The sequence below is a fragment of the Pygocentrus nattereri genome, chromosome 20 (assembly GCF_015220715.1).
Source record: "Pygocentrus nattereri isolate fPygNat1 chromosome 20, fPygNat1.pri, whole genome shotgun sequence".
NCBI lineage: Eukaryota > Metazoa > Chordata > Actinopteri > Characiformes > Serrasalmidae > Pygocentrus > Pygocentrus nattereri.
The window spans coordinates 28,140,818-28,166,662 of record NC_051230.1 but is presented as its reverse complement, the minus strand read 5'-3'; the positions used below and the strand labels follow the sequence as shown (position 1 = coordinate 28,166,662).

The window sequence follows — 25,845 nt, the reverse complement described above, 5'->3', positions numbered from 1 at the left end:
TCAGCAATCTGAGAGTGCCCGCTTTATCGGCCACTGTGTGATAGCCGAATCGGGATCTCTATCGCTTTCTCTCTTGCTCTCTCTTTCTTTCTCTCCTTTGTTCTTGGCTCTTTCTTTTTGTCTGTATCCCTCTGTTTCTCTTGTTGTCTCTCATTGGTTCATTTCTCTCGTTCTTTCTATCCCTCATATCTAAACATGTTTAATGTACAATAGTGATGGTCTTTCGGTCTTCTTCATAGTTTGTGTCTGTGCTGAGTGTTTCTGTGTACAAACAGATAGCAACGCAATGCACATAAACACCAAAGACACATGCCAGCAAATTAGAATGACATACAAGCTGAATACAAATGCGTAGCGTAGGAGGCACTGATAACTCACAGTCCCTCAGGCTGTGGCACATCACAACACATTTCTTTCTCTTTCTCAGATTTTTCTTTAGTTTTTCCCTCATCATTTTTCTCTTTTGCCTCTTAAGTTCCCATTCTCTGACCTTACTCTTCCAACTACACTCATTTTCCCCCTCTTTTGCTCTTTTTCCATCTTTCTCCTCTTAGATTCTCATTTAAAAAAAGTAGTCTTCTAGAGTAGTACTAAAGAAACTTAGTCAGAATCATTCACAGTGATAGGAACCAGACATCTGAAGAGTTAAATGCCTCTAAAAGGTCTCTCACAGAAAGTTATTAAATGGAATATTTATGGATATGCAGCCTGATGTATGAGACATGCAGAATATGATGGGCTTCAGATTGTTTTAAATTCATTTTTCAAGAGCCGTTCATGGCAGAAGGGTACATGCAGGGAGTTACGAGGCAGACTAGTCCCTAAAAGAAAACCTGTTTTCTCTAGATTTGCTGCCATTTTACCATCATTAACATTCATTATAAAAACTCAGAAGACACATGTAGGTTCACTGGTGGTTTTGTGAAAAAACGGCTATCTTTGTGATGTAGACATGGTGACCTGTCACCACCACTGTAAAGAAATCCGAATCAGTACATTTTTCTATGATTAACTTTTTCTCACCGAACCACTCTGAATGACTGTTTACATCTCAACCTCTGAGTTATACAGACCCGCTTCCACAAGATTTCATGTCGGAATCATTTGTCCCACCCCCGCAAGTAACTGAAATGTGTTGTCCTGCTCGCGCCCATGCAGTTCCATCAAGGTGAACTAATGTCCAATATATGACACAGTCTATTAAAAAAAACAAACACTATGCTTTGCTGAAAATAAATGGTAGTCATGCTCCTCAGCCTCAATAGGAAGTAGCTTTACCAAATGACATTTATTCCCAGTAAATGCAGAGCAAAAATTAAATGGGTTTTTGGTGTTTTGCTGGGTAGCTGTGGCCATCGGACTGCAGGCTCCACCATCTCTGTAAGCTACGAGAATGTGCATGTTGTTCATGTGATTGTTTGCTTTGCAGCACTTCAGAATGACTTCATTCAGTGTATGTTTTAATTAAATATATATATATATATATATATATATATATTTATATAATTAAGTGATCAGCTTTATTTAGGCGATTCATTAATTTGCAGGATTTTCATATGTACTTTGGCCCACTCCCGCCTGCAGTGGGCTGGTTCCCACCCACTCCTGTGCACAACACTGAATATTAGTCCCACACCGCAAGATATTGTGGCGGTTTCAGCAGGAATCGGCAACAATGCAGACCCCTAATACATAGCAGATTAATGTTCATCGTATTTCAGCCAGTCTGTGTATATTGCGTGCTAAAATGACCAGAATTTGATGCACATATTGTGCATTCCTGGTTCATATGCATTCTTCAGTAAAGAAGCCTGATCTGTACATCTCAGAAAACCAAATGTTCTATGCCAGTTGCTTGTCATATCCTTCTGAACTTTGAAGCATTTGCCTTCTTCTCATTCTGTCTATCCTGCTCTTCCAGGCTGCGTTCTCTTTACTGAACACTTAAAGGAAACTATCAGATACACATTGGACATGCGGAAGGCCAAATCTGATTCGACTGCCCGTCTAAGCACAGCCTCGACTGAGCCGCCTCTGTTTCTCCCACTTTAACATTAACTGAAACTGACGTTCTGTGGCCTTCTGATGTAGCTAGACCTTTTGGGTCAGACAAGGGACGCAGACATAGCCTAGTGCAAGCAGACAGTGGATTTTCTTTGCATCAAGCCCAAACCTGGGCTTAATCCGCTTCTAAAAGCAAGTGGGTTTGTCTGAATCTCAAGCTTTGCTAATGACATCTAATAAATTTAGCATACTACTAAAAGTACAAAAGGTGATCATGAATACAATTAATTGGTCAATGAAGTGTAGGCCCACATGATCAGAGTTGACCATATCATTGAAAGAAAATGATAAATATTGGATCCAGCCAGCCAGTCCTTAGATAGGGTATGGACCCTTTTTGTATTATGTAAGTCATACGTGGACGTCAACTGTTTGTAAGTATATTCATTTTTCATATTTCATTTTTCTTACAAGATTAGATATATGATGATCCACTTGCAGAAGAACGAGGAAAATATAATAAAAATAAGTAGGGAAAATAAAATAAATTGCCGAATCTGGAGTTCAAAAAATTATTACAAGATGCAGAGAAAATGGAAGCTCCTAACAACCACCTGAAAGACCCAGTAGACACCAAAACTGTCCCCATCAGCACTTGAAGTTTATTTCTTTGAGAGAGAGGAGAAAATCAGGCTGCTTCCGATCTGAAAACATCCACAGGTGTTTCTGTCCATCCTTCCACTGTGAGAAGACGACTCAACGATATGGGTCTGAAAGGATGTGTCGGAAGTTGTTTCCAAAATAAGAACATTTGATCAAACAAAGAGGCTACTGGTGTGGTCAGTACAAGGAACGTGCCACCCCAGAGTCCAGACATCACTGAATGTTTTTGATTATTTGGATGATGAAAAGCAGAAAATGCAACCACCTTCTAAGACTGAACTTTGGAGGTACGGAAAAGTATCCCAGCAGATTTCTTTGAAAAACTGAAAACGTCTCTCCTTAAAAGAATGGAAGCTGTCAAAAAAAAAAAGGCAAAGGGTGAACACAGTTAATAACTGTACTGTGAAGTGTGATGGATTCAGCTGTTGAGGCCAGTAAATGAAAAATGAATAACTAGTACTAAATGGCTGGACAGGAAATTATTGTGTTCAGTGGACAGAAAAATTAAATGGGGATTCATTACAGCACTGCAGGTCAACTGGTCAGTTAATAATTACAGCAATTTGCCAGATAAAGGATGTAAATTTCATTGACATCTCAGTTTGGCATCCCAGACTGGCCCTTGGTAGCCCTCACCCCTAAATACGTGCACATTCTCACTTCCTGTGCCCCCGGGGAGCGGTGGGTATGTGTGTGTCTGCATGATTGACAGGGTCCACTGGGTGCTCTGATTGGCACTAGGAGATAATAGAGTGTGTGTATGTGTGTAGCATCTGATGGTCACTAATTAGACCCAGTCTAATCAGCCAGTGGCTGTGGATCTTGTCGTGTTATTGATTATGCCACGAAGCAAGCTCACCAGGAGGCTCTTAAACTGCTAACAGGGAATCAATTAAACTGTCTGAGGAAAAATTATGTGTGTGTGTGGTTCATATAAAGTATTCTGCCTGTGTTGCTGTCTTTCTGGTCCTGTGACCCCAAAGTGTCAAGTTTTTACTCTTGTAATAATTCTAGCACTGTTGAATAATCAAGTATATGTTTGTTAAGCTGTGTTAAGAACGACAAATTTCATCATTTCGTCTCAAATATTTGTGTTCAATGGTATTGTTATAAGTAATTCGCTCATCTGCCTTCACACACACATGAACTTGAGTGACATCCCACTGTTAATACATAACGTTTAATATGATGTCGACTCACCCTTTGCAGCTACAACAGCTTCAACTCTTCTGGGAAGGCTTTCCACAAGGTTTAAGAGTGTGTTTATAGGAGTTTCTGACCATTCTTTCAGAAGCACATTTGTGAGGTCAGACAATGATGTTGGACAAGAAGGCCTGGCTCCTGCGCCAAACACTTATCCATGTCTTTATGGACCTTGCGTGGGGCACTGGTGTGTAGTCATGTTGGAACAGGAAGGGGCCGACTGTTCCCACAAAGTTGGGAGCATAAAATTGTCCAAAATCTCTTGGTCTGCTGAAGCATTTAGAGATCCTTTCACTGGAACTAAGGAGCCAGCTACCCCACACCATAATCCCCCCTCCACCAAACTTTACACTTGGCACAATGCAGTCAGACAAGTACCGTTTTCCTGGCGACCACCAAACCCAGACTCGTCCATCGGATTGCCAGATGGAGAAGCGCGATTCATCACTCCAGAGAACACGTCTCCAATGCTCTAGAGTCCAGTGGTGGTGCTTTACACCACTGCATTCCATGCTTTGCATTGCACTTGGATGCAGCTGCTCGGGCCATGGAAACTCATTCCATGAAGCTCTACGCTGTTCTTGAGCTGATCTGAAGGCCACATGAAGTTTGGAGGTCTGTAGCGATTGACTCTGCAGAAAGTCGGTGACCTCTGCGCACTATGCGCCTCAGCATCCGCTGACCCTGCTTGTCATTTTACGTGCTCTACCACTTTGTGGCTGAGTTGCTGTCGTTCCCAATCACTCCCACTTCATTATAATACCACTGACAGTTGACTGTGGAATATTTAGTAGCGAGGAAATTTCACGACTTGACTGGCTCGTGGCAGAGCGCACACTAACTTAATAGGCTGGCGGTGCATGTGGCTGAGGGTGCATATTTGCTGCCAGACCCTTCTGTATTTTTTTTTTGGGTGACTGAAATATTGTGGATTACACCCTAAATGATTAAAGATCACACACTACTCAACTTTTAAGCTGTTAATGAACCAAATTGAACTTGCGCAAATTCTCCTGTTACTTGGACACCCAAATAAATATGAATGTGTTCACCACTTCTGTTTTCTCTGCCATTTGCACTGACACAATAGAGAAGCAGCAGGTAAATGTGTTTAAGTGAGAATCATTGATTTAAAAATGTGATCACTGTGGTGATTTTTAGAGTTTTAAATGTACATAAACTCGATTGTGCCTTAAACTCAGCTTATTAAAAAGCTTCACTTCCCATGTGAGAGACTTTTCTGAACTTTTCTTTGTTTACTTGCTGTGTTTTCTACTTTTGTGATCTCAGTTTTTGTTGGCTGATGCAGGAGTCTGTTCATATTGAGTCTGTGATCAGTTTATACTAGATTGCTCTGAGTCGGATTGAAAAAATCTAATGTTTGAAAAACTCTGATTGGTCTGAATGGTCTGATTGGGAGGCAAAAAGTCTGAGCCTGTGACCCTCAAACATGGCTCAATTCTCCCTGCAATTGGTGGCTCCAACTGACCCAAAGATCTACAGACTAGAGCCAACCAGTTCAGATTTAGCCAAACTGGGAATCAGGGCCAAAAATCAGGATAAAAGTTCCATAGTGTAACCCCGTCTTATTTTTGGCTGTGATTGAGTGATTAAACCCGGCTGTTACGGATTCATCTTAAACCAGCTTTGCCTGAGCTGTTACTGAGTTGATTTAAACTCCAAATCTGGCTTTGAGTTAACTAGCTTTGACTGAGCTCAACCCGAATATTACGGAGCTCAGCTAAACTCAGCTGTGACTGAGCTCAACCCAGCTATAACTGAGCTCAGCTAAACCTGCTTATGACGGACCAGAATTAGTTGTAGCTAATTCTTTTTTTATTTGATTTAAAACAAGTCATCTAAGTAAATAAATCAACTCCACTGTGAATACAGCCTCCTACAGATGCCTACAGAACCCTTTCACACTTCACATATGCTATGGCTACGTACTAGACTGTCTTTCCAAACTTATTCAAGCCAGAACCTAGTGGGATATGTAATGAAGTAAGACGTGAACTACTCATAAATGTTGGTAGATTTTAAGTTCTTTTACTCAAAATTCAGTTTTTCAATTAACAAGCACAGTAGTGTCCATGATAAAGGAGTGAAATGTGTAGGCCTACACTATAACATACCTTGTGAGACTACAAAATAGAAAGTAGGAAAATAATGACAATATTACTTATACACCAAACGAGCATAACATTATGACCACCTCCTTGTTTCTACTCTCATTGTCCATTTTATCAGCTCTGCTTACTGTATAGCTGCACTTTGTAGTTCTACAGTTACAGACTGTAGTCCATCTGTTTCTCTGATACTCTGTTAGCCCCCTTTTACCATGTTCTCCAGTCAGGACCTCCGTGAACCCTGATAGAGCAAGTACTATTTGGGTGGTGGATCATTCTCAGTACTGCAGTAACACTGACGTGGTGGTGGTATGTGTTGTGCTGGTATGAGTGGATCAGACACAGCAATGCTGCTAGAGTTTTTAAACACTGTGTCCACTCACTGTCCACTCTATTAGACATGCCTGTATTGGTGGTCCACCCTGTAAATGTAAAGCCAGAGATGATAGTTCAACTCTTGCTGTACAGTATGAGCAAATCGTCCTCTAGTCCTTCATCGCTGCCCACAGGACACTGTTGGCTGGATATTTTTGGTTGGTGGACTATGCTCAGTCCAGCAGTGACACTGAGGTGTTTAAAAACTCCAGCAGCACTGATCTGATCCACTCAGACCAGTGCAACACACACTAACACACCACTACCACGTCAGTGTTGCTGCCGTGCTGAGAATGATCCACCACCCAGATAGTATCTGCTCTGTGAGGGTTCATGGGGGTCCTGACCTTACGTTTGTGTGTGTTTCAGTATTGGCTTATTGATGAGGCGTGTGTTCGTGATCAGGACCATCAGTATGGTTTTTCAGTGTTCCCTGCTCACAGTGCTGGAGCCCTCCCCGCTTATGAAAGGTGAGACACACACACACACACACACACACACACAAAGAACTTAGTGACACCAGCTGACCTTGACAAGTGTGTCAAGATCATCAGCAGTGATAAAGTCAATCATCGTATTCCCCACAGATTTCTGCCATAATTTCTAATGAGCTTCATGACTGCCAACCTCTGCATGAACTTTTAACCCTCTTTCTTGAAGTTGTAATCCTGCCTTACATTCATTCCTTATAACACGTACTGTATTTATTCTAGATCTTCTGGATCAGTCGATTCTCTGCATCTTTTTTCTGACAATTTTCTCATTATAACTTCTTTATCTTCTTTTGTATGATCTCATGCTTCTGCTTAATCTTCCTTGCAAATGTGTACTACCTACTTGTGTCCTGGTTAAATCTGGCACCTTTCAGAAGGCTATGGGTTTCACTTCTTTAGTACCATTCGGACAAGAGTATCCTTTAGGTAAGGAGGTTGGAAGATGACATTCTACCACAGGACATCTGTAATGTTTGTGACTGATTCACACAGTATAAGAAATCTTGGTATAAAATAGAAATAGAAGTGGCTACTTGAAACATCTAAACATCTAATGCATTGTCTAAAGTAGATGAAATGTCTAACATTATCGTTAGTTTGTGAATGTACAGCTAGTCAATATCAACACATAAAATCAAACTGAAATTAAAATGTTAGCTGTAGAGTTGCATTTAAAGGTAAAATTCAGTGTAAAGCAAAGAAAGTAAGGCTTATACGACATGGATCAACTGTAAACGAGGCAAAAATACTCTGCATTCAAGTACTTTTATAATAGTAGTAGTAGTAGTAGTAGTAGTAGTAGTAGTAATGCGTGTGTATACACCAATCAGGCATAACATTATGACCATCTGCTCGTTTCTACACTCATTGTCCATTTTATCAGCTCCACTTACTTTGTAGTTCTGCAATTACGGACTGTAGTCCATTTGTTGGTTGGGATAGTGTAGTGGTTAACACCTCTGCCTTCTACACTGTAGACTGGGGTTCAATCCCCACCTGCGCAAACACCCTACACTATACCAATAAGAGTCCTTGGGCAAAACTCCTAACACCGCCTTTGCCTACCTATGTAAAAATAATCAAATTGTAAGTCGCTCTGGATAAAAGCATCAGCCAAATGCTATAAATGTAAATGTTACTCTTGTTTCTCTGCATACTTTGTTAGCCGCCTTTTACCCTGCTCTTCAATGGTCAGGACCCATGGACCCTCACAGAGCAGGTAATATTCGGGTGGTGGATCATTCTCAGTGCTACAGTGACACTGACATGGTGGTGGTGTGTTGCACTGGTATGAGTGGATCAGACACAGCAGTGCTGCTGGAGCTTTTAAACACCTCAGTGTCACTGCTGGACTGAGAATAGTCCACCAACCAAAAATATCCAGCCAACAGCTTCCTGTGACCACTGATGAGGGACTAGAGGATGATACATACTGTACAGCAAGAGACAAACTTCTCTGGGTTTCCATCTAAGGTGGAAGGACAAGGTAGGAGTGTCTAATAGAGTCGACAGTGAGTGGACACTCTCTGGAGCTGGTGCTACTGGAGTGCTGAGAATGATCCCAAATAGTACCTGCTCTGTCAGGGTCCGTGGAGGTCCTGACCACTGAAGAACAGGGTAACAGAGTATCAGAGAAACAGATGAACTACAGTCTGTAACTGTAGAACTACAAAGTGAACCTATATAGTGAGTGGGGCTGATAAAATAGACAGTGAGCAGATAATGTTATGCTTGCATTACCTCTATCCTTTTCACTGAATTTTATTTTACCTTTAAAATTTTGAATATGAATGCATTTCACCCCCTAGGTTTTATGTTCTTATTGCATGCTAGGCATAGTAAAACAGGCAGTGTTTCTGCTGAAGTCTTATGAAGGAGATCATACCAAAGTTATGTCAAGCATTCTCCCTCTCTGTCTGTCTCCCAGCTCTGCTTGGTAATGGAGATTTCTGTCACTTCTGTCTGGAAGCGAACAATGCTTTTCCTTGAGCATTCTCGCTGTTCTGTTTGATAAATGAATAACCCCCGCTCCCGACTCCCGGCACTCTTTTCTTCTCTGCCATGGCTTTTTCGGATGTTTATTTAATGAAAATAAAAAGAGAAAATGTGGAGAAAAGCTTGGGGTTTTAGCTGCCTCACTTTTGTGTTTTTACTTCCTCTTATTTCCCTGTTTCCCCTGAAGTCATGGCTTTTTAGTCAGGGTGTTTTTTTGTTTTTTTTTTGTCAGCAAGTGTATTTGATAAATTTTTTCACTCTCCCCCTCTCTCTCTCTCTCTCTCTCTTTCCCTCTCCCCCCGAAACTGAACAAAGCTACACTCTGAACCCCTACACAAAAAATCCTGCTGAAAGTGTTTCTCAATATTGTATGAGCGTCTGATCTGTGCGCCTGTGGTTCCTGGGTAAGTAATGTAGAAGTCTTGTTAGGCAGACTCGAGCAGAGTGGGGTCCAGAGGCCAGTTGGGTGGCTGATGGTTTGCCACTGTGCTTCCTCTGTCTATCATAGCCTGCCATAAACATGCACTCACTCGCTGCCTTTATTCAAAACCTGCAGTAATGATGATGGTAACACAGTTAAAGATGTGGAGAACATGAAACTCCTGAACTCCTATGCTTTGGCACAGAAGGCAATCAAGCTCTGCTCTTGCTTCACATCCGAAAACATTAGACTTAACAAGACCTCTAAAGTTGTCTGGTGGTATTTCTCACCAAAACTTTAGCAGCAGATCCCTTAAATCCTGTAAGATGCGAGGTGAAGTCACAGAGGATTGGATTTGTTGTTCCAGCACATCCTACAGATGTTTGATCAGATTGAGATCAGGGGAATTTGGAGGCAACAGGACAACACTTTGAACTCTTCGTCATGTTCCTCAAACTTGGTCCACAATGACATTTAGGTATGAGCGTCGAGTCGAGTAAGTGTACCAGCTTGGCTTCTTCCCACGGTGCATCCTGATGCCATCACGTCCACAAGTAAACAGCGCACATGTAGCTGGTCATCCACATGCTGTAAAAGAAAACAGGACAACTTGCCGGTTGCACACGCCTGCCATAAACATGCACTGACTCGCTGCCTTTATTGAAAACCAGAAGTGATGATGATGATAACACAGTTTAAGATGGAGAGAACATGGAACTCCTGACAACCAAAACTGTCACCGTCAGTCCTTAAGGCTTTGACAGAAGAAAATCAAGCTTCTACACTTGATTCAGATCTGAGAACATCCACAGCCATTTCTGTCCATCCTTGAGCTGTGAGAAGACAATTTGATGCTATGGGTCTGATTTGAAGTAGCGCTGTCACCTCACAGCAAAGAGGGCCTGGGTTTGATTCCCCGGCTGGCCGACCACAGTCCTTTCTTTGTGGAGTTTGCATGTTCACCCCGTGTCTGCGTGGGTTTCCTCCAGGTACTCCAGTGTACTCCCACTGTCCAAAGACGTGCAGTCAGGCCAGTTGAACATGCTAAATTGCCCCTAAGTGTGAGTGTGTCTGCCCTGCGATGGACTGGTGACCTGTCCAGGGTGTATCCTGCCTTCCACCCAATGACTGCTGGGATAGGCTCCAGCTCCCACCGCTACCCAGAGGGATAAGCAGCATAGAAGAAGATAGGTCTGATTTGAAGCTCTTAAGCTGTTACTAAGAAACAATTCGAAGAAAATTTGCACTTTTTATTTTAATTTGCACAAAATTTTATGGATCTGAGATTCATAGCATGTATGCCACCGGAGCAGTGCAGAATGTTTGAACCATTACTGCAACCTTCAGTCAAGGAAGGAAGATCAGTGCAAGTTTGGGGATGCCTAACAACACCTGGAGTTGGTGATCTAATTTTGATTGAAGGCATATCGAATGTACAGTACAAATTTTAATACCTTATGCAATACCTTCTGGGAAACTTTGAGAAGAAATTAATTCTACCCACGCATGCTGCTGAGAAGATCAGTATGTACTTATTAAACAAGGAAGCTGCTGATGTTCTCAGAACAATGGTCTGATCACCCTAGAGCCCAGACCACAACATCATTGAATGGGTTTGGGATTACTTGTATTGTAAAAGTGCAACCAACTTCTAAGACTGAACTTTGGAGGTGTGGAGAAAATCTAACTCCAGATTTCTTTGAAAAACTGAAAGCAGAAAGCAGAGAATGTGTGCAAAGTGTGGACACAATAAATACAGAAAATTGAGGTCATGTTTAGTTATTAAGACTTTAAAATTTTCTGTTAAATGTGTTTTCTGCTTGTTTTCTGTTGGAAAATGACTGCCATTTTGACTGGTGTATGTGTGAATGCATGTGTATGCACTATGCAGGGATATTTTCTCTGTCCCAGTTTTAGCACAATGCGTGAGAAACTTACGGAGCTATAACATTTTAATATTAGATAATGAGGGCAATATTCAAACTTGGGTAAACATGTAGGAACATTTTGACTACATCAGTATGTGAGGTTGTGTCTCCTGGACTGCTGGATTCGTCAGAGCTGTTTTTTTGCTCATTGAGTTCTTCTCCAAAGAAAGCAGAGAAGTGTTTTTGTGTTTGTGTGCGATACGCCTATCGCAATCTTGAAAATTCTAGCTGATGATTAATGTTAATGTTAATTGTTAATTGTGTAGAAGTAAATGCAATTAGAAATGTGCATTTCTTGAAGGAAACGCAGCTTGGTTGCGTAGCTTAAATGCTTCCCACCTTCTGCTACTTTGCCAGGTGGTTGCCATGGTGTCCGAGGTCGTTGCTATGGTGTTGCTAGATGGTTGCTATGGTATCCCAGGTGGTTGCTAGGGGGACTGGTAGGTGGTGGTTATGGTATCCCAGCTAGTTTCTAAGGTGTTGCTAGGGTGTGGCTATGTTATCCCAGGTGGTTGCGAAGATGTCGCTTGGGAGTTCCTGTGGTATCCTATGCAGCTGCTAAATTGTTGCTTGGCAGTTGCCATGGTGTATGAAGTGTTTCTTAAGTCGTTCATAAGGAGTTATGTGTTGTTGAAAATGAATAGGAGTTGATGAGAGGAAGGAGGGATGAAAAAAAGACACAGAGGAGTGCGGGTCAATATGGCTGTGGATTACAGCTTGGGGATGAGTGAGGACATGTACTTTGGTAGCTGGTGGGCAAAGAATAACAGTAATATAAATCTGATGATGCATAATTAGTCTTTTTTTTGTTAATTGAATTGAACTATTAAAATACAAGCCTTAAGTGTCCCAACTAGCTATGTTGCTTTCTAGCTTTTGATACTTAGTAGCTCTCAATTGACGACAGGCACAGCTTGAGCTCAAATAAACAAATATTATTTACAGCACCCTGTCAGAACTTGGAACCTTTGTTGTTTTTGTAAGACCTATGACGTCCCAAATAAACCTTTTGTTTACATTTGCATGTGCTTCAACCCAGTGGATGAAGACATATCCTGATTAGTCTTTTGGAGTGTAAACATACAAATGTGAAAGCTAACAACTGGCAAAAATGATTGCAGTCAACTGAAATATCTGTGTTTATGTAATAATTGTAATATACAGTCTCTTTTTAGATATAGCAGTGTTGAGCCTGACTCTCTGTGTGTATCTCCTCTCTCTCAGGGATGTCTGTGTTGAGTCTGAGCGTGCAGCACTTCATAGCAGGCCTCATCACCACACTGACCTTCACCGCCATGATGAACTGCACACAGAGGGCTGAGGAGAGCATCCAGGTACAGCTTCTGAGGTTTAAAGGCCTTGGCACATCAAGCCGACAAGCTTGACGGGTGGATGACCCGTGCCCATAATTTTTTGTGAAGTGTTCGCTGTAGTCGATTCCATTTTGGCCTATCGAGATCTCTGAACTGGGAATTGGCCACGACTATTAACTTTAAAAATATTAAATAGTTGAATAAATGAATAAACATGGACACACAAGTGCTCTGGAGGTGCTCGGGGAAACATGCTAACATTAAATAAAGAATACTACAGGGAGAATTACTCAAGGATATTCTGTTGTAACTCCCACTAAGATGAAACAATCTGAACCAAAAATATACAAAGCATACCTTGACACGTGTTACCGATTGCATTATGTGTGATGCTGGAAGATGCTGTTTTTTGACACATGAAGTGGTACAGGGGTATGCAAACGGAGGTTAAACGTCGCAACAGCTGTCTGGTGCCTACCTCATCGCTCCAATGCAGGTGCAACGCGGCTTGATTGAAGTTCCATATACCGAGGAGCGCATTGCACATTGTTTTGTTCAGATTGCTTTTGTCCTAGTGAGATTTATTACAGAATATTCAATTCAAGTGAATCTCCCTGTATTTTTAATATCTTATGTTTACTTCTAAGATGTCTTTTTTATCCACCATTACTGATTTCCATTAGTGTGTTGTCCAGTTTGTAAATTAATTTGAAAAATGTAAAATTATTTTATTTGACTTTTTTTTATCAGTATCCAATGACTCAATGTCCATTCCATTGATGGCATGACACATGTGGACATGTGACACTTGTAAGACATTGAAAAAACATATCCTTTACTTTGTGTGTTGCAGTTTTACAGTGAATTCAATACGTTTAGTAAGTGTTTTATTTCGGAAAAGTCCATTAATCCTTAGCTGTCAGCTGAGGTGGTCAGCCCTAGACCGTTGCATATCTTCTTATTTCCTTTATTTGATTGAAATGCAGATTACTGCAAACTACTGTTTGATTTTCTTTCATCCAGGTACGTTCAATTCTTTATCTTTTTTCTGATCCTAGACCAGTTTTATTACCTTCTACTGCTGGCAAGATACCATACAGCAGCTCTTCTCCTGATCCTAGACTAGTTTTATTGCTTTCTACTGACAGAAAGATAACATACAGCACCTCTTTTCTTGATCTTTCGTGAGACCAGTTTTATTACCTAGTACTGTCAACAAAATACCATACAGCACCTCTTTCCCTGATCCTAGAGCAACATTATAATCTTCCACATTAATCTCATCAAGATACACTGTATGGCTACAAGTATGTTGAAAGTATGACGTATATTGAGTTTAGGTATTTTAGCCCCACCCATTGCATCCCACACTGGTGTACAAAATCATGCACATAGATGCATTCTCAAGAGACAAACTTTGGCAGTACAATGTGTCATACTGGAGAGCTCACTGACTTCAAACATAGGATACCGCCTTTGCCACAAGTCAGTTTGTGAAATTTCTATCATATCTAAATCATAGCGCTTAAACATGGCCTATCCTCTGCTGCATCACTCACTGATTTGAGTTCTAGACCGCTTCTGGAAGCAACAAGTACTGTGTGATCAGAGCTTTACAAAATGGGTCTTCATGGCCGAACAGCTGCACAAGCCTAAGATCACTATGCATAATGCCAAGTGTCAGCTGGAGGGGTGAAAAGCACCCCACCTCTGGACTCTGGAGCAGAGGAAACGTTTCTGGAGTGATGAATCATGCTTCACTATCTGGTAAATGGATGAATCTATTTGGTGGAGGCCAGGATGCCACTGTTACAGCTGTAAAGAGGGTCATAGCAACACCCCTGGTTTTGGAATGGACTGTCCAAGAACCTCATATACATACATTTGCCCATATAGTATACCATACACTGCCTCTTCCTGATCCTAAACCAGTTTTGTAATCTTCCACACTCATCAAGGCACCTCCTTTTCCGCTCCTAGATCAGTTTAAGACACTGTAACAGGATGAGAGAAGCCCCTCCCTTTCTCCCCCTCCCTTGCCTGGTCTCAGATGAGCATTGCAACCTCACAGAGCGAGAAGCCAAAATAGCTGTTTGTCACCCTGTTCCATATTAAAAGCCATCTCAGAAAGAAACAAATACCCCGACCTGTCTGATAGCGATGACGAGCGAGTTTACAGTGGGCATTACCCCGTGTTAGCTCAGCGCTGGGCTCGACGCGCAAGCGATTTTGGGACTCCGCACGTTTGAATCCAGACACGCTGCTGTCAGCCCTCGTCCCGCTCCCTCTCTCACCTGCCTGTCATAACCAGGAAAACTTCAGAGGGCGAGGGACGCCCATTCAAGTGTCACTCACCGGCTCCGCACTGTCAGCTCGGGGCCTTCTCCTGCCTTTTATATCAACACATCAAGAGGGATAATGCTACCTGCATTTCAGATGCATCATCTATGCCTATCAGTCATCTCAAAAAGCAGAGATTTTTTTGAATTGATGATGATGATAATAATAGTAAACTGTTTTTATAGCAATTTTGAAAACATTTTTAGCCCAAAATCAGAAAAAGAAAGCTGTTGTAACACAAGCTAGCTAGAAAAAACTGTGCCATATTGCATCACTGTTGCTGTTTACTGGCTTTGAAATTCTGCATTTAGAACGTTGAGTCGTAAAGCAGTGTCGCTTGTTACATTTTGACATGAAATTGTATGTCTTGGCTATTTATAAATGCTGTTTAATATTTTTCTAATTTTTACCAAACCCGCTGCCCTGCACAGTCTTAAGGCTTTCTTGCACGCCTGATCCAACTCATCAGCGATCGAGATCTTCATGAGCTGGATCATGTTAGGGGAGGAAATACCAGGCACTTTTGAAGACCAGAAGGTCCACACATAGATGATGCTTAAATGCTCTCTACTGACATTTCTCCACTTGCAATCATATCTGCATCAGTATCAGTGTCTGACTTTTCTGTCATAAATCAAACAAACATCCACGTATCTAAAAAATGTGATGTAAACAAAGTCATTTAGAGTGGTTTGATGTTGTAGAGAAACTTTGATTCAGAATCATTTACAGTGGTGATGATGGGAACCAGATGTCCGAAGAGCTTAAAGCCTTTAAATCTCCTTCACAGAAAGTTATTACATGATATGGTAGCAAAACATGGAAATGTCTGAGCAAATGCTTGAGACATCATTTTATGATAGATTTGAGGTGGGTTTGTCCTTAAATCTATAGTTTTTTATCCATGTATTGTGGGGAGGTACATGCAGCAAAATACATTGTTGTTCATTATTATCATTATCAACAATTTTATCATTGTTAACCTTATGATATCAATTTTAAAACTTCACTTTTTTGCATAAAATTGTGCCTGATTATTAAATAATATAATTATAAAATGGTATATAATTATTAATAATCTGTCTGTCTGGATTATTCAATTCAAAAACATTTAAAAATAAATTGATCAGGGGTCCTTTTGGAGTGTGTTGCCTTGAGGCAACATTGTTCCCTGAAGTGGTGAGACCTGGCTTGTGACTGGCTAAATCCATTCCACTGTCAAGTTGCTTCTAGGCGACAAATAAATTCTCATAACAAAAAATGAGAAAAATGAGTTTGTTGCCCTGAGGCAACATTGTGCATAGCGGGATAACATTACATATAAGAATTCAGACAGCTCATATTGAATAGTTAATAAAGTGGCTATATTTGCTTTGGTGACATCATAACCCCTGGTTCCTGTCACCATCACTGTACAGAAATTTGCATAATTTGCACATCAGCCCACTTCAAATGACTTATTTTTTTTTTGCATCTCAGTTATTGAATTAAACAGATGTTTTTAAATTTGAAAACAGCATTCAGAGCGGCCCTGGTGCCATAAAAGTGTTGTAGCATAATTACAGATAAAAGTCCATAATAATACTTCTGAAAAGTGTGAAGTGGCATACATTCTTGTTTTAACTATAAAAAACAGCCCCTCACAGGTTTGAATTTTAATAATAATTTTGAAATGTACAGATAATTCACTAGTGGAAGTGTAACATCTTTAAATTGTGGCTTTCTTCACCTCTTAGAACAGGTCATTCACTTAAATGCAACATTTGAAGCAGGAGGTATGAAGCACCGTCCAATAAAAGTAAAAATTAAAAAAATATTAAAAAGTATTCAGATCTTAAAAATGTACAAATTTATTTCCTATCACCCAGTAAAACATTAACTATATACAAAAACATCATTTCTGCTGGGAGGTGGCTGTTCCAAACCCTTTAGATTTCATTTTTATTTTTAAAAATGATCGATTTGTTTTCTTTTACAAATTAAGTTGAATGACTTCTTTTGCTACTGAAACTATTAAGAGCACCATTATGAGCCTCTACAACTGCATGATTATTAAGAGACACTACTAGTGTAAACTACGCTATTACAGGAGGCCAATTAGTCTCAAATCAAGACCCAATATGAAAACATTATACCTCACGAAGCTGGAACCTCATACAGTGAAAATGAAGATGATGGGTCCCTAGCAGTGCCCTAGTGACATACTGTTCATACTGTACCTCACTGGGTATGGGTATGGGTGTGTGTGGTGTGCAGGCATGTGTGTTTGTTCAGCCGTCTGTTCGTTTGTGTTCTTAAGGTAGTATTGGGTGACGGAAAGCCAATACTGTGAGTGCTTGTGAAAAGCCCCGGAGAGAGAAACGGAACACCTTAAACAAGTCTGCAGGAATAAAAGTTCTCCACTTAACTCCAGTGGTGGGACTGTGTGAGAGAAGAGAGAAGCCATTGCTCTTTCGGCTTCAGCAGTGCCGTTAAATGGAAGAGTGATGGTTAGTGTTTCAGCCATCAAGCCCTTGCGCAGGTGGTTGTATGGAGGCCTTTACATGAGAACATCATGCTTACTATGTGTACATTGCTTTATATGGGTGGCAGAATGTTCAGGGAGCTTTTTGCGAACGTTTGCCCTCCATTTGTTCCATCTTTGTATGCTTAAGAAAGAGGTTTGGGATTGTACTTTTAAGTTCATCAACATTGGTGATTGTTGATTGACTGTGCTATATATATATATATATATATATATATATATATATATATATATATATATATATATATATATATATATATATATATATAATTAAATTTAATATATTATATAAAATATAATATCGCTGCTGTCGGAAGAAAACCTTGTATTGCCAAAATAGTAACTTTATTGGAGAAGGAAAAAACATACTTCACTTTCAATGTAAGTCAATGGAACCAGAATTTTTCCAATGTCATTTTGGGTAATTTCTTTTAGGCCACTCATCACAAAATTTACAAACAATGTAAAGAGGAACAGATACTTTCAAATTATGTCAAAAGCTGAAAAATGGCAAAAATGGAGGTACAAGGTTTTCTTCTGACAGCAACGAATATATATATACTATATGGTTATAGTATATACACACACACACACACACACACACATGCTCCACATTACCTTTGCCACTCAAATGATTAATATGAAAATAGAATGTTGACGAGCCCAGTGTGAGGAAAAAAAAACTGGAGATCAGTTTCAAGTCCTGGAGGAACAAGAGCCATTGTAATGCTAATAGTTGAGCCTGCTGTGGAGTAACTAATACTGCAAATGCCTTTCCCACCCAAAAATTTACTTGGCTTTCTACTGTATACTTGAATGAATAAAATGAAAGTGAAATTGTCAAAAAGAAAGCATAATTTAATCTTTGAAGTTATACAGTCCTTTGTCTGTATTGCCTGACCACAATTTATGTGCAGACTTTAAACATGTGTCTGAAAACACATTATTTAATTAAGATGGCTTGAATACGCCAACTTACTGTTCTCCATAATCATCTTAGTATTGTTATCATTCTATGCTCAAAAAATAAAATGATTCTCGTCTTGCAGTTTTGGAGCTAGAACCATGAAACTTTGCAGGATTTAAGGTAGCTGTTTAAGGTAGTACCCAACAACCAGTGGTGGACGAAGTACCCAAGTCATGTACTTGAGTTAAAGTAGAGATACACAAGGTAAAATATTACTCCAGTAAAAGTAGAAGTTCCTCCCTTTAGAACTCCACTTGAGTAAAAGTATGAAAATATTTCCCTTCAAATGTACTTAAGTATCAAAAGTAAAAGTACTAAAGCAACTTACTTTAAAGCAACTTAGTTACAAGTTTAAGTTTAATAAAAACTGGCTTTAAACTCAGGATCACTGATGAGCTCCTTTACTATGTTGATCTGTAGGCCTCTGTTCATAAACATAAACCAGCCCAAGCTAATTTACTATCAAATTAAATGGTGTTTCAAATATCATATGTGGACATGTTTCTATATTCTGGTGGTCTATTTAGCCTCAAAGTTAGGTTAGTTCATCATTTATGTTGAACAGACTCTCCCAATATTTAACGCTACTGTACTGATGTTGAACTGTTTGCTGCACTGGGTCGGTATGACCAGCAGGTCAAAAGAAGCTCAAAACAAAGTGACAAAGCTCTGGCTTTGCGCTTCTTTCGTTTTGACAAATCACCCAGAGGGAGAATAATATAATGCTGCAGACATTATTTAGGAATATACACACAGAAACCAAAAGGAATGACAGATTTCGCAAAATGTAGTGGAGTAAAAAGTAAGATATTTGGCTTTGAAAGTAAAAAGTCACTCAAAACGGAAATACTTCAGTAAAGAACAGATACATGAAAAACTACTTAAGTACAGTAATGAAATACATATACCTTGCTACTGTCCACTACTGCTCACATCACCCACCACCTTGGATAGCATAGCATCTGGTATAGCATCATTTAAACATGCTATGCTATTAGACACCATCAGCAGTCTTACAAAGTTTTAATGTTTTAATGTTATTAGCTGGCTTTTTCAAACCAGCTTAAAGTTTGATCACAAACTTTCTGTTTTAGTTAGAATTAGTTTTGGAGTTGTATAATCTGAGTTTGTAGTGGAAAGCAAATTTAAATCAAATTATTATAATTTTTAAATACGGGGCACCATACCTTGTGTATGATCATTGGGAGACTCTAGAACAGGGGTCTCAAACTCCAGTTCTGGAGGGCCAGTGTGCAGTAAAGGTGTCCTAATAACGAGCTTTAGTAGGTGTATTTGAATAGAAGAAGTCATCAACTGTACTGGACACTGGCCATACTGGAGATCAAGAGTCTAACCACATAATTCTAACCACAATCTGCCACACCTGCTCCAGCTGATTTATGTCTTCATAATTCCTTAATAAGCAAAGGAAAGAGAAGCTTGTAGGTTCTAAATAAACTCAGGATTGGGGATCTTCAAGATGAGGGTTGGTGCCCACTGACAGCTGTAACGTTCTCCCACATTTACATAGTTCTAGATCAGAGGTCTTTAATTCTGGACCTTGAAATGAGTTTCTGATCCTGGATTTTGTAATCACTGGTCATTAACTGGACAGCTGTTGATGTTATTGATTGTCATACCTAGCATAGGCCGTAAATTGGGTTTGGATTCTGAATTTGAAGGCCTCTGTTCTAGAATATTTTCTAGTCTTCACATTGGTTCTTTTGGTTGGTTGTATACTAAACCCAGAAAAAAGCAGTGATTGGTCAAATGAGTTCATATCACCTGTGAAAACTTGCAAAAATCGCAGACATTATTTAGCAATATTTTTATTTTGGCATACTGAAAAATCATTCCTTGTCAGTTGTACTCATGTTTGAAGTCATTTTTTCTGATGTCTGAAAAAATTGCATGAATAAATTTTGGTCAGTGTGTAGAGACTTTTAGAGTGCTGGTGTCATTGAGTGTTCTTGCCTTTAGAAAATATTGGCTTAATCAGTTAATTTTTTTTCCAATTTCAGGCCACTCATTACAGTTTTTTGGCCACCCTGGAGGTGCTGGGGAAGCTGAGCTTCAGCGCCCTGGCTGGTGGCATGGTGGACACGGTGGGCTTTCCTATAGCCTTCCTCCTGTTCCTCTTCCTCACGTCCAGCAGTGCACTGCATGTGTGGAGAGCCACGGAGACAGGAGCTCTGAAGGAACAGCTGAAAGAACAGCCTCAATGAGCAGCTTCAACTGCAGCGCAGGAGTCCGGCAGGACCAGTTAGGTGTATGATTGTGTGTGTGGATGTGTGTGCGTGTGAGTTAGAATGCTAAAGGAAAAGCTTGAAGATTGGCTGCAGTGAACAGCTTTAACTGTAGACCAGTGGACAATGAATGAGTGTCTTGTGAGAACAGTAAGCAGGAAGAGCAGTGAGGTGAGTGGATATTTGTGACTGGGCTACATTTACAAACACAGTGTCATTAATGTAAACACTGCTACATTATTTGATTGTTACTGGTGCCCCCTTATGGACAATTTTCAGCCTGCTAAATATGAATGAGTGAGTAAGCCAGTTCCATGAGCTGCTTCACATACAGTGCTGCTTGAAAGTTTGTGCAATTATTGTGTAATTATAGTTTTTTTAGTTCTGCTGTGAAATATTTTATTTCAGTGAACAGTCTGAAGTAATGTGTTCATATTTACCAAATCTGTGTGTTGGTTTAAACAAACTTGTGCAGATTATGTAGAGAAGATTGGGAACCTATCAAAGACCGATCAAAGATGAGATCTTTAGGAAAGAGTTTGGGCAGGGCTGCACCAAACATTGAAGAGAAACCTAGTCAGTTGGGTGTTAGCCATGCGGGTGAAGGCATAACACACCATGCCAAGCGGAAAGATCTTGCAGGACATCAGACAGTTCATCATGAACATCTCCAAAAAGATTTCAGCTCAATCAGTTCACTGTGAGACAGATCATTTACAAATGGAGAGCATTCCAGCCTAGGATTGGAAATCCTTCCAAAACATCCTCAAGAAATACAAGAATACATCAAGTTAAAGCCAACATGACATCTCGAGATTTACAGACCTCCCTTGCCGCATCTCAGGTAACTGTGCAAGTTTCAGCGATAAGAAGGTTGCAGGGAAGAAGCCTCTGCTGTCAAAAAATCTTCCCAGAGACCATCTGGATGAACCTGAAGGTTTCTGTAAGTCTAAAATTGAAACTCAACACTCCCTACCACCAGAAGAACCGTGTCCTATCAGCAAAGCATGGTGGTGGGAGTGTCAAGATTTGGGGCTCCTGTTCTTCATGCATTGTTTAAGGAAACATGAATTTTGAGGTGTAACAGGAGATTCTTGAACAGAATGTTATGCTATCTGTTAGTATTATTTGAGAGTTTTTTGCGAAAGTAATAACCACAAACTTTAAAGCAGCACTGTTTAAAACTGAGGGTTTTTTTTTTGCTTGGGTAACTGGATAACCTAAGGCATAAATTTCTATATTCTATAATTCTATAGGAATGTCTATAAATCTCCTTGTGTTGAGTTTGGGAAAAAATGTGAATTTTAGCACAAGTAATGTAACTAATTGGGAAGGAAAAATCCCAAGCCTGTATTGTATAGTTGAAATTAAATAAAATTCAACAGCAGCTAAAGCAAATTTCACATCATACATTAGATTCAACCAGCAAAGAGCTAGAGTAGAGCTACAGGACAAACCATTTGCTGTGCAGCAATGAGTTGCTGAACCACTACCTCCTGGGACAGGGATGGGCCATTCCAGTATGGAGAAATAAACACAAAATGCTGTACAGTTTAGTGTTTCCACTGTTCTAACACACATCATTCAACGCAAGGGCTTGTTTAAGGGCTTGATCAACTCATGCCTAGGACTGCAACACTGCAGCTTTATGGGTGGGCGATATGGAACAGTTAATATATCATGATACGTATTAGAGTCTGACCAGTAAATCCACATGCTGATATTATTATCCAATATGAGCCAGTTGAAGACAAATAGGTATCAACGTTCATGTCAACTGATAAATGACAATTAAAATAGAAACAGAAAAACAGAAGACAGACCTTCAACCACGTTATAAGTGTTGTTGTTGTGTAGTTTATTCATCAGAGGGGAACTTCCCTGTTGGCAACACAAACGTATTTGGAACTCCACAAATCACAATTGAGAATTGAGCAGAGTTGCTTTACCTCAAGAAAAAGATTCAGCATTCAATGGCAAGTTGATATTTATCATATGAAATATGGTGCCCAAATAATAGTAAAACTATCCGTATAACTTCTCCTCCTAGCCTAAACAATAAAAAATGGCAGCAGTAATGATTAATTATGCCTAATTTTGTGGCAGTAAAGTGAAAACCTATCAGGCATACAGCAACATTAGCCTATGTTTAATGTTAATGTTTGAGTGGTGCAGGCTAAGCTGTTGACAAATTTGATTGTACAATTATTTAAATTTGAAACAATAACGAGTGAAACAATGTGACGATTCTGGTGAATAAACAAACAAAGGTCCTGTCCTTTCTCCATAGCTCTTCACTTCTAAAACTACTCAGGCAACATCGCTTACAGCAGCTTACGCTGCCCACAAAGCTAGCTCATACATCAGTGCACAAGCGTTAAAAAAGCGATTAAACTGCGTACATTACACTGATATAAGTATTGAGCGGGCTTGTCGTGTTTTCAAGAGTAATCAAACCTGAATTGGAGAGGTTCCTGCGCGTCGTACACTCTCCTTATTCTTAGGATGAACAGAGATTTCTGATTTCTCTCACACAAACAGTGAAATAGTTACACATAGCCGACATTTTCACTGTTGATCTGCTGCGACTCAAACTGTTTGAACACATCTGTGCTGACCAGATTAGGAGCGTGAAGGAAAACAAAATTAGGACTGCTTTTTCTTCTCATAAACATTTTTTAATAGGTTTTGACATTTTCAAAATGGTGCCATTTATATATTTCAGAGCATAAATGTCTTAAAAGTGAAAACAGTGTATTTGTTGAGATCTTGTCAGCTATCAAGTGATCAGAATTGTATCTGAATCTGTACTTTTTAGTGCACCATTACTGTTTATTTGCTGAATTTAACATATTGGGGAAACAATAAAACTTAAAATGTGGCATGTGTAAATTTTTTGGCACATTTTATATTTTTATTTTTGATTTTTTCCCTGATATATTAAACTCAGCAAATAAATAGAAATATAAATAGAAAAATACAGTATTCAAGCTTGTTAACTTATTTTCACTTTCAGAATATGTGATTTAACCAGTGGTGCTGTCACAAACATCTACCTGAATATGCTCTCCTGCTCCAGACAGCTGGGTAGCTAAAGCACTCTAATGTATTCTTGTAAAGAATCAAAACTAGGAGCATGTTGTCCGGAAAAGAAGCCAAAACAATGGCACTGTACTGAGCAATAAAGATTGTTGCCTCAATTGAATTACGATTAGTCTTGCAAGCCACGCCAGCCTCCAGTGTGTCCCTATGAAAGTGCGTGGTTTCAGAAAAGTGGTAAAAGTGTCGGTTATTCAAAATGTTTTCAATAATTTTTAATAGTTTATCAAGTATTCAAAGGTTCATTGCAGACTCGTGAGTTGATTCTGGTGTGTTGGAACTGGGAAACAAGGTAATCTCCCAATAATGTAATAAGATTTTGCATTTAGCCCAGTAAAAAATCTAATAAAACTCAATAATGTAGAAGAATTGACTTTGTCTTATTTATGACTGGGTTGATTCTTGTATAAAGCACAAAAGCAGGGTGAAAGACCTTTGCTCTTATTACATTATCTATTTTGAAAACAAATGTAAGCAAAAACGCTCAGATTATAAATACATTTCCAATCTATTAAAAAACGTATTATGACGTGATCGATTAAGACATTGTTTTACACTTGTGGGAAATAATCACAGTATTGGGTTCTCCAATAGTAAACCTCATAGTGCCATTGGTCTCAAACACTGGCATTGTCCATCCTCGTCCTAGTACAGCAGCACTGCTACTTATTAACATCTAAAGCAGCCAAATATTGCTAGCATGACAGATGTCCAGATTTAAGTTTCAGCGGTTAACTATACCAGGTTACATGCCTTTTAAACTGAGCCATGGCGTCAGGCCATTGAATTTGCCAAAAGAGGATCTGTTAGCTTATTCATGCACATGATATGAAATTGTAATGACTTATTATTACTTATTATAATTTGTTCCTGTAATTCAGGTATAGTTTTTAACTTATAATGGAAACTGAGTACAAGTACAAGTACATGGTATGGAAGAGTTGTAGGTATGAAATATTGTATTTATGATAAGGCACAATATAATAAAATAATATATAATATATAAACAAAATAATAAAACATATTATCGTGTGGATGAAATGAATTTCAGAATTTAGTTTGTAAGCCATGGTTCCATTTTAGAACCACACACAAACATCAATAATAAACGATGATGAGGTTAAAGACACACATTTTCTTTTAGATTTTTCTGTATCTCTTTTTTTTGGAGCACACCATTTGTTTTTTTTTTATTTGTTTTTTTTTTTTGGGGTACAAAACTTCTTTGGAGTGCTCTTCATTTCCTATGCAATGATGCAATAACATGTTAAATTTTATTCCTTTAAAAATTGTATTTACATTAAAGGCTGTAGATTTTATTTAACTTTCCAAATGTTTTAGCCAAAACTTCCATTGTTGCTAAGAACGAAGACGAAGAAGTAAGCATTATGCAATGGACGTTGGAAGCCATGATTGCAAATTATGGTGGTACTGAAGCTTGACTTAATAGCACGGGGCTGTTGTTCTTTTTTTAATTTATTTATTTTTATTACCAAAATAATTTCTTAGTCTGTTGTTAACTTGAATTTTCTTAGATTTATTTAAGAACAATGTCAGGTGATTCATTATGTAAAGATATGTCTATGTATTGATGATGACCTTGAGTTGTATGGGGCCTTAAAAGGTGTTTAAAAAAAAGTAAACATTTAAAAGATTTCATTTTCACAAATAAATCCAAGAAAGCAATGCAAGCTACTTACATACACAACAAAAGCATGGATTAGTATGATCAGTATAACTAAGAATTATGGCTGTCTTGAATAACCATATAAGGTGCTGTCCTTTTATGGTGTTTTTTTTTTTTTTGTCTGTCCTTGAAATCACACACAACTAGTACACACGTTCTCTGATATACCAGCAACGCCTTGCACAAAATGTATAAATAAAAACAATGATTAGATTTAAAAACAGTGTTTCTGCTTTTGTCTTGTAGTTTGATTGGAAAATTGTAACTCTTATTTGGCAAATCCACAGATGTATTATTTTCTTTATTTAAATGAATTTGGGATGTACGCATTTACCATTTTTCCATTTCACTAGATGTTACAGCAGCACATTGTTTTGAAACCGAGTGATTTAATTATTGTATGTTAATTCTTGAGGTTAGGTAGTAGCTCTTTACCTTTAGCTGATGTTAAATTGTC

General features: G+C 39.1%; 1 protein-coding gene across 4 annotated transcripts in view; it reads left to right on the top strand.

Moving 5' to 3' along the window:
- Window positions 1-25,517, top strand: part of mfsd3 (major facilitator superfamily domain containing 3) — a 51,327-nt gene extending 25,810 nt beyond the window's left edge. For all 4 annotated transcript variants that reach the window (XM_017716691.2, XM_017716693.2, XM_017716692.2 and 1 more), the window contains exons 4-6: window positions 6,744-6,844; window positions 12,437-12,546; window positions 20,378-25,517. In XM_017716691.2, the coding sequence (XP_017572180.1) occupies window positions 6,744-6,844; window positions 12,437-12,546; window positions 20,378-20,581 (415 nt within the window). In that variant the 3' untranslated portion in view covers window positions 20,582-25,517. The remainder of the gene's footprint in view (window positions 1-6,743; window positions 6,845-12,436; window positions 12,547-20,377) is intronic.
- Window positions 25,518-25,845: the final 328 nt, after the last annotated feature.